Source organism: Dermacentor albipictus, chromosome 7 (genome assembly GCF_038994185.2).
Source record: "Dermacentor albipictus isolate Rhodes 1998 colony chromosome 7, USDA_Dalb.pri_finalv2, whole genome shotgun sequence".
NCBI classification, from domain to species: Eukaryota; Metazoa; Arthropoda; class Arachnida; order Ixodida; family Ixodidae; genus Dermacentor; species Dermacentor albipictus.
Window position 1 is genome coordinate 47,763,775 of NC_091827.1, and position 9,490 is coordinate 47,773,264.

The 9,490-nt window shown below is 48.5% G+C and overlaps 1 protein-coding gene across 1 annotated transcript in view; it reads left to right on the forward strand.

Annotated features, from left to right (window-relative positions):
• Positions 1 to 8,421, forward strand: part of LOC139047970 (uncharacterized) — a 136,252-nt gene extending 127,831 nt beyond the window's left edge. The window contains exons 18-20 of the mRNA XM_070522206.1: positions 666 to 836; positions 5,689 to 5,802; positions 8,133 to 8,421. Of these exons, the coding sequence (XP_070378307.1) occupies positions 666 to 836; positions 5,689 to 5,802; positions 8,133 to 8,273 (426 nt within the window). The 3' untranslated portion in view covers positions 8,274 to 8,421. The remainder of the gene's footprint in view (positions 1 to 665; positions 837 to 5,688; positions 5,803 to 8,132) is intronic.
• Positions 8,422 to 9,490: the final 1,069 nt, after the last annotated feature.

Genomic DNA, 9,490 nt, shown 5'->3' on the forward strand with positions numbered 1-9,490 from the left:
GAAACGTATAATGAAACAGTGCAATCATCGTAATCATGATATTGCACAACAGTCATTCAGGTATAGTATGTGGGCGCCTCTTTCTCCCGGTTTGATGTCGGTGCTTCGCCAATTTGACGTAGCAGGCGGCGCCTTGTGCAACCACCGCGCCGGAGAGAGAAAGCTCAACGAACACTCACAGGACAAAGGACATGAAAGGAAATTATTAGGTCGAGCTAGACGGTAGTATCAAACTTGTGTAATAACGAATTTGTCATTTGCGGCGAGAATACAGCTTTTCTAAGCCAGTAAAAGACGGAAATGAAAACTCGGGGTGGCGGCCAACTGTCATGGGGTATGCCACCCCTTTCGGGTAAGGACTTCAGTACACCTGGTGGCTGGCAGGGCCCGTTAGCCGGTAAACGGAGTCGGATGGCTCGAGGAACACTGCCAATGCGAGTAAAAAAAAGGAGTGGTTCATTCGCAGTAGCGGCAGAGGTGTTGACGTGCACATTACGTCATGGCCTTAGTTTTGGCGAATGAAGGAAGGATTGAATTCGTTTTTACTGTCCGCTTCTCTCGACCTATTCCAGGCTCAATGCAAGACGTGATGAATGAATGAATGAATGAATGAATGAATGAATGAATGAATGAATCTCCTGCCTTCCCCTCGCAATTTTCTTCAGGCTGCGATCAAAGACGACATTGAGGAGCAGCTGGAGGCGATCTCGAGCCAACGCAAGTACGCGCTCCTGTCGTTTGCCATGTTCGCGAGGACCTACCGCATGAAGAAGACGTGGAGTGGAGCGGCTGCCCGCGAGATGTCCGAGAGCAGCCTCAACATGGACTACTCGTCGGTGAGTCTGCGCCGCTCGTCTTTAACCATCGCAAGAAGAGCCTTGGATTGCGCTCGCAGATTTCATCGCGGCTGTCCATATAATACCGTGTTTACTCAAATGTAGGTCGCACCAGAATATAGATCGACCAGTACACCCTGCCACAAAAGTTTACGGACCACGGGATCACAGAAAACGTTCAATTTCCAAGCAGCCTGTAGCAGTAGCCAGTAGAACTGCGTACGAAAATGTTCTTAACATATTTTAGCCGATGCCCGAAATGTAAATACCAGGTTGCGTTGTGAGGTTGTGGAGATATTCAGCTTTTTCTCAAATTTCGTGGTCCATAATATCTTGTGGCCGGGTGTACATATCCAACTTGCCGAGAAATGAAAAGTAATTCAAGGATAGGACATTTTTTTTTCTTTCGATATCGCTGGTCGCTGCCCCTCTAGCAGTTTCTCAACGAAACTGCCGGAGAAACGTCGTCCTCATCGTAGGCTTGGTAGGTGTCTTCGGCACATCAAACGAAGTTTTTCCCCAGTGTATTCGAATGCGTTGGATATACGGCAAGCATCGGAGGAACTCCGATACCTCGGTATGCTAGCTTTCTTCACGACTATACGTCGAGATCCTTTGGTCGCGAATATTGGTCGACAGCTTATATCGGGTAATGTTTTCAAAAAGTAAAGTTGTCATACATTCGAACAAATAGCGTCTGTGGTTAATTTGGTACGGTCTGCATAATCAAATAATAAAATTTAAAGCTCGCATCCCGCATATCTACTATCAAGCCGGTAGAACCCGTCGTGGTTGCTTAGTGGCTACGGCATTGGGCTGTAAGCACGAAGTCGCGGGTTCAAATCCCGGCCTCAGTGGCCGCATTTCGATGGGGGCGAAATGCGGAAACACTAGTTTTTGCGACGCCTGTTTCTCGAAGCTCGACCGGCGTTACTATTGGGTTGCGTGACGTTGTCGGCGGGCTGCAGGCGTCCGGTAGACCATGGCGACCAGGCAAGTACGAGATGATTTCTAGTGCGAGCCTTCTACTGTTAATCCAATGGTTTGAGAAGGATAAGAAGAGAATGAATGAAAATAAAAGTTCATTACGGGGCCCAAGTAGGCCCACTAAAACCGTAGGCGGGATCTGGCTCACTTCAATGTCACGTGACATGCACTGAGTCCCCCTCGTTGCTTTTCGGCTTCTCTCACTTGCCTGGGCGATGTTGCACGTCCCCGGTGGTGCTTTGCGGCTGCTCCCACTTTCCTAGGCGACGTTGCACTTGCCTGTCTCCGCTGGTGCCAATCCTTTCTTCAAGGCAACGTTTGTTCGCGGAAAGGGTCCCTCCTAGAGTCGCACAGTTTGTGAAAAGGGTTCTCCCCTTGGTCGCACAAACACAAAGCGGCCTGTAGACACTCCACCAGACTGGCAACAGCACGAAACAACCATATTATGGTGGCTGGAAGGGAGAGGTGACGCCAACGGCGGATGGAAGCCGCTCCTCCATTTCAAGCCGGGCGTAGGTGGCGCTGTTGGCCGTAATGCGATGCATGATACGCGCCGCTGGCTTTGAGCATACGCAAGGACGCAGGCCTGCCGTGCACGCAACGCGTCGGCCTTTTAGTGATGTTGTTGCAAGCAATGTTTTAGCTCATTAAACGCTAGTCGAACGTGAACACGGCTGACAGAATGCAATTTTAAGCCGTGGTGGTGCAGTGGTTAGGGCGCCCGATTGTTGTGCCCAAAGATGAGGGATGGCATCCCGGCCGCGGCGGCCGCTTTTCGATGGAGGCGAAAAACAAGGCGCTCGTTTGCTGTGCGATGTTAGTACACGTCAAAGAACCCCAGGTGGTCGAAATTTACAGAGTCCTTCATGTCTCCACTATGGCATCTCTCATAGCCTGAGTCACTTGGGCACGTGAAACTCCACAAACAAAACCATTAAAATCGAGTTGTTGCCTCTGCAATACATCTGCTGCATAACACATCGGCGTATCTAAAGCGCTATTCGCGAATCCTTTCAGTTTCAGGAATTGAAGGGTCCGAATGAGTCCTGTGTGGTCAATATAGGGCATGATGACAGTAAGAGACATAGACCAAAGGATTAGGATGGAAATATGTTTCGGGTCCGTGCGATCGCATTTTTTTATTAACGTTATTTATTGCCTCAGGGCATAAAGGAATATGTAAAAAGGAAATTAAAAGGGGTATTAAATGAGAGAAAAAAGGTTGGCTGTTCTTTGGCCGGTGTCTTCCACTCCTTAAGTTTCAGTAATATGAAGCGTCAGCTTACTCCTAAAAAATGTGAATGGGGTTCAGAACAGGTAATACAAAGCATAGCGAAAATTTATTGCACATCGTAGTAATAGCAAAGCACTGCACATCATATATTCAGGGTAATTCAAAATACAAGATATGACATTTACACATGCTTCTGTGTATATTTGAAAGAAAAACATTAAACATTGAACACCCACTAAGAAATGGGGAGGCAGGGATATTACTTTCCTCTAAATAAAAAATTAAGACGTTCGCCCTTGAAGCAATATGCAACTTAGCGCGCCCTCCTAAGTTTAGAGCACCCTCCCCGCTGCCTCGACGACACATAGCCGGACGTGCAGCCAAGGGCGAAGCAGTGACGCTGCCTCGCGTTTTTTCGCGTTGGAATTCATCTGTTCGGCGAAGTCCGGCACTCACATTAACATGTCAGCAGCGAAACACATATTGCCATAAACGAGAGAACACTTTGGCAGCCGCGAAGGAACAGGAACGCTGTCGCGCCGGCCAGACACCGCGGGAAGCTGCACACGCGCGCAACCGCGTGACTGCATCACCAAGCTGACCGCAGCGCCACCGCGGCCTTTGCGGCAGCACTTGAACGAGAGGATCGCGCTTTCTCGGCGGATATGCCGGCGCTGGCGTCACCTCCCCCTTCTAGCCACCATAAGAATATCAAATTAGGAATCAATCCTCCGTTTCGGTTGAGCAGGGTCTTTCGTGCATCCTTTTTGACTGGGGTGTTACACGCCAACCGTAACACCGTGTGCTTCGATTTGTGAAAACGCCACTACAGCTTGCCTGATCATGATCATGATCTGATCATGATCAGATCAAAACCATGATCTGATGATCATGGTTTTGGCACGTAAAACCCTATAACGTAATTTAAGGTCTGTAGAACGAAGGGAACCGGGAGGCTTAACATTTAGTACCAACTGTATGAACCTATCAGACGATGAAGCTCATGCTTTTGGTATTGTTAATGAAGAAAATAGAAATTAAAGCTAACGATAACTTCCAGCGTGTGAGAGGCGAAATCACATCAGCTTGACGCATTCGATGCTCTACCATTCGTACCACGGCATCGTCTGTCCGTTCACTCAACTTCTAGGCCATTTGTGACTAGCCAGGGTCATGGCGGCCGATGTGGGAAATCTTTTCTCACAGCCTGCGGTTTTTCGTCAGTTGGACCGCCTTTCTTTCCCAACTTCCCTTTTCCTTTATCAACAACAGCAAAAGGTAATCGCAACGTTTATCTCTGCCTCCTTATGTATGCATATTCTCCAAATCAGTTTTCATTAGAAGCATGCATCATGGTGTCTAAGCTCGATGGCTTAGTTGTTATGGTAGGTTGTGTGAGGGGGCGCTTCTCCGCCATCTGTTCTGGCTGTTGCGAGGAGGAATCAATGATGAATGAATGATGCCCATTGCCGAAGTGTGTTGCTCGTCCCTTGTTGAAATGCGCGGTTCCGTCTTGCCGGTTTACGAAGCATTCGCTTGCACCGCAAAGCAATTGTACAGTACAGTTTTATGACTGCGAACACGAGCTCGTTCCTCAGGTTACACGCAGAGCACTCTGGCGAGCGGCGAACGCACTACCGGAGTGAGTATAGGCGTAGCGGAAGTAAATCGCGCGTCGTGTGCGGACAGTTTTCTGCCAGACCGTGAACAATGGGCGCATGCGCACGAGACTGCACATTTTTCAGACTTGATGACGTATCGACAACCAGTTTCCTTCAATAATTATTAGAGGGACCTCTGGCGCTGCATACTGTTCAGTATCCATGGAAATTAGGCTTAGTGCATGGATTTGCCTGGTCTTTCTGCACGTGGCTTCAGACATACTTGTGGCTTCATTTACTTCGCCTTTTCTGCCCTGATTGGCCTAAGTTTCAAAGCAATCTGCTTTGTCTTTGAATTCTGAAGGCGATACTCTGCGAGCACGCGTAATCGTTGCCAATCGCGGCGGTTTCGCTTGTCCATGCGTTTGTGACGGGATATTCTCAAATTCGGTCTTCTATGATAGAGGTCCTGTGTTCTAAGCCTGACGTCGGGCACTTGTAATAATGTTTGTTTGTCTTTATAAAGCAGTACCTTGTTGAAAATGAGTTGAAGCCAGTAGGACTAAGTTCACGCAAATCCATGCTTGCTTAACCGCCCTGCTAGCGGCTTCTGTAGAAACTTGCGCCACAGTACCTTACAGCGATTGTATGGAACTCTGTGGAGACTGTAGCCCTAGCGCTATTAATAGGGAGTGTGCTGACTGCTCGTCAGAGTGCCGTGCTCTGCCATAAGGCTTGAGATATACATGTTTGCTAAAATATAGGTCCATATGTGTGGAGTTCGTTTCTAGAAATTGCCGGAAAACAGATAATTTCGTTTAGCAGCTACCGGTGTCGATGCGCCAGCATGCAACTGTTCCCGGCAGTAATAAGGCGAGTTGTTTTGCTGATTTCGTCCCCTAATTTTTCCAAAGATGCAGGTACCGTGTTAAATATTGTTTGCAATATTCAGCGGAATTAATACGCACACAACTAGGCGATAAAGGCTGCTGGAATACTCAACTTCCTTGTATTTTTTTATTGCTCGTAGGTGTGCAAAATGAAAACTGAAAAGGACAGCGAGGACACTGGCACCCTGTACGCTACGGACGAGCACAAAAAGTTCCTCGCTCTCTTCGATTCCGCAAGCACATTCACAAAGAAGGTGAGCCAAGCAACGGCCTAATGTTCGTGACAGTGAAAGGCAGGCGTAAAAAAAAAACACGACCCAAGCAGGAACACAAACGCCGACCATTGGCCTTTCGCCGGCTATGAACTCGGAAGGTCTCACAAGTGTGCACGCTCGCTAGGAGGCAGTACCAACCCGTCAGTTCATGGACGCGTTGGTGCATTCACGAAACGTTAACGAAGTAATCTCGGTTTGGGATACCCAGGAGGCAAGTGCGCTACCGCTATTAATAAAATACTGTGCTGCAGAACCAAACCACAAGGCGCACTTCACCGTTCTTATGCTTGCACAGAACCGTACTCTCCTCAAATTTCGGAGTACGTTTTCGATCACGACAGTGTAACGGAAGGTTAGACGGCGTTCCGCCGATCAACGTGCAACTAATATTCGCTACAGCTTCATGAATTTTATATCTGGTTACGGTAAAGAAAACACAAGGGAAACAATAAGCCGATTGAGAGAGCTCCAGTCGCGCTAATATCACGCAAAACGTTGATTAAAATGATGTAGTTCCCAGTCTCACTTTTTTCATTTCGCTCCGCGGACAGAGCCCTGGTACGTCAGTGTGACGTCATGAATCTTTCTCGTAGTTTGGCTCTTGTGACTTATTAAAGGTAAACACTTTTTAAGCTCTTTCGAAAAAAATACTTATTTTTCAATCTATTATTGCTATAGATATATAACTACAAATTATTGCCTAAATATTACGGTAATGCGTATCTCTACAATGTAGTTTTGGTTTCGGTACCGGGACGGTGGGCGCGTCATGACGTCACAATACACGTGCTCTCTTCGTGACTGGAATCGCTGCGGCTGTCACCACAACCGGAATTTAACCAATATTGTGACAAAACAGCCATCATATGTGACCAGCTTTTCTCAGGAGATACGTTCACAACAAGCAGACCTTACATTTAGTGGACGTTATATTTAGAGATTTTTATGAAAACGAAATTGGCACATCCAAAATGTAACCGTCAGGCCATGGCTACTGCTACCCACCACGCGAGCGCATCGTATAACCGCTCAAAGCTAATCAATTTGAAATCCTCATCGATGGGTTGGTACTACATCATTTTTTTCTTTTTGATAAAAAAGGCTCGATAAATTAAGCTACTTCCTTCATGTAGTTTCAGAAGGGAGGGAAAATAAGTGCGGGTACAGCTCCGAATAATTGTCTTTACTACGAGCTATCCAACTTGATGGGAACGCGACAAAGCTCTGCACGTGCAGAAGTCCATGCTTTTGGTGTAAGCTGCGTAGTGAGTCACGTGCAAGCTGCGGTCAGAAACCGTTGTCGGAGTCTAACAGCGAGGCATTAGCTGGTATCCACCTGCACAGGGTAATCATAATGTTAGACGTTGAGGGCCGGAAACAATCGTCGAATAAAAAATGTCCGGTGTGTTTATCAGCTACAGTGCCCAGGCCTGCTTGGGACACAAGCACATTCTACTTCGTACTTCGTAAAGCGCCTCGCGAATTTCCGTAGGCATTTGGCGACAGCGCCTCCGAGATCTACGGCGCGGTAGGTGACGAGTCACTTTTGAAGGCAGGGGAGAAAAAAAAATTATGTTCGACTGCATGGGAGAATGTTCGACTTCATGAATAGTTGACTTTCGAAGGCTCGCTATATGGCGGAAACACAGGGAATGTCTAGTTGCCACAATATAGTAGGGGAAATGGTAGGCCTAATGGAAAGAGACACGGAGACAGTTGTGTGGATTAGAGTGAATGAAGTTAACAAGCCGACATAATGCATAGGGTGGATAACCACTGGTCTATTAGGGCTGCAAAGTGGGTGCCAAGTAAGGAAAACACGGTCTACGACACCAGATGTTGAGATGAAATTGGGAATTTTCAAATACGAGGTCTTCATGAACCTCGAAGGATACTCTTTTGCTGGCTGTAGACAATGTCATGAACGACGTGTTCATGACATTGTCTACAGCCAGCAAAAAAAAATATTCTTCGAGATTTGGTTCCGTTATTGAGAGCCACTGCTGTAGCGTGTATTTGGAAGCCACTATTGAAAGATTATCAAGCATAGGCGAAGCGAGACACAAGACAGTCGAGACAAGACATCACCGGGAGAGTCCTTCGTTCTGCAGTGTACATAGAATAGGCTGATCATGACAGTGATTGTGATAATTATTAGCTGCATGCACTGGTTCTTCCGCTTGCGGTAACATGGTGCTGAAGCCTCAGCAGCTCGCCTTCGTCGCCGTCATTTCGGGGGTGGCTGGGGCATGTCGGCAAACCAAGGCCAGTTTTCGTGAACGTTAATTTTCCCTGCTGTTCTTCTACAGGCGAACAAGCGGCTGAGCATGATGCCCCGGAATTTCACCGGCCTAGCAGTGTACAACGTTGAAATGGACGACTACAAAGGTGCCTGCGGGAAAGGAAAGTTCGTCCGGCTCAAGGCCATCAAGTCGGCGCTCGCAGCGTGACGCACTAAGCCGCAGCCAATGGGCGTCCGCGCAAGCCGTGCACTGCGCCACCTGTCGGAAACCAGTGGCCAAGCAGAAGTCACTCGGAGTAGCGACACTTTGACAAAATGATGGCCTTGCGAGCAATAAAGTATTTTCTTTAAGTGTAGTTCTAAATCTGACGGAATCTGTGTAAGCGAAGCATGCTGTGCTGGTACCAGTGAGTTACCATTGAGTCTACCAGTGATGTGATACGCAATGAGTTACCATTGAGTCTACCAGTGATGTGATACGCAATGCACGACCTCCAGACCAGTCGCCAGTTTCTATTCGTCGTCGTTGTGTCGCCTTCCGGACAGGTGAGGCGAGGTGAGAGGGTTTCTCACCTCTCCGGACAGGAAAGGTGAGAGGGTTTCTTGCAGACCGTGTTCCTAACCCGAGCAGGCACCTCTTGATCCAAGAACTGACCCCGTAGTCGGTGGCCGCGGCGTCTGTCCATTGACCGACGACTTCTGGCGCCCGTGAGAGCGGCGCTGCATCTCTTTCCAGGAATTCCCCCACTCCAAGCAACCCATGGTGGCCACGGCGAATGCACTAACAATACTTGGTCCGCCGATTGCGTTTAGTCATAGCGGTGCCGAGGGGGTGTTGATGCGGCACATCGTCGTCCCAAAGAGTCGCCGCAGCAGGTGGGGAAGGGTTCCAGGGTCGCTTCTGGGAAGCTCGCCACCTCCGCAGCTGCGGCTGGCTGGGAAAAATTTTGTAGGTCAGTACCCTTGCAGGCCGTACGTGACAGTAGGCACCGCTCTTTGAACAAACCCATTGATGCTGACCTAGAACACTAGGGTCGTGCTACTTGGCCTGTGCTGGTCTTCAGTGAACCTCTTTGATACCAACTTGGGTCACAGGGTATGTGGCAGTAGGTTTGTGCCGCTCCTCAATGAACGCCTTTGGGGCCAAATTGGGCAACTAGTTATGTGCCACTAGAAATGCGCTGCCTCACAATGATAGAATATATCTTTTAAGTGTATCCCACTCATGGTCTAATCGAACCCAAACGTCACAAAGGTTCCTCAAGAATCACAACCCGACGCGTTTAGCAGGGTACGCCTCAAATGCGATCAGGTGTGCGCCGGCTTTCGAGGACCCTCTAGCCAACCTAGGTCGCTGAGTATGTGCCACTGGGTGTGCACCAAGCGAGAGAACGATTGTCGGCGCTCGGAGGCACCGCCGCACCG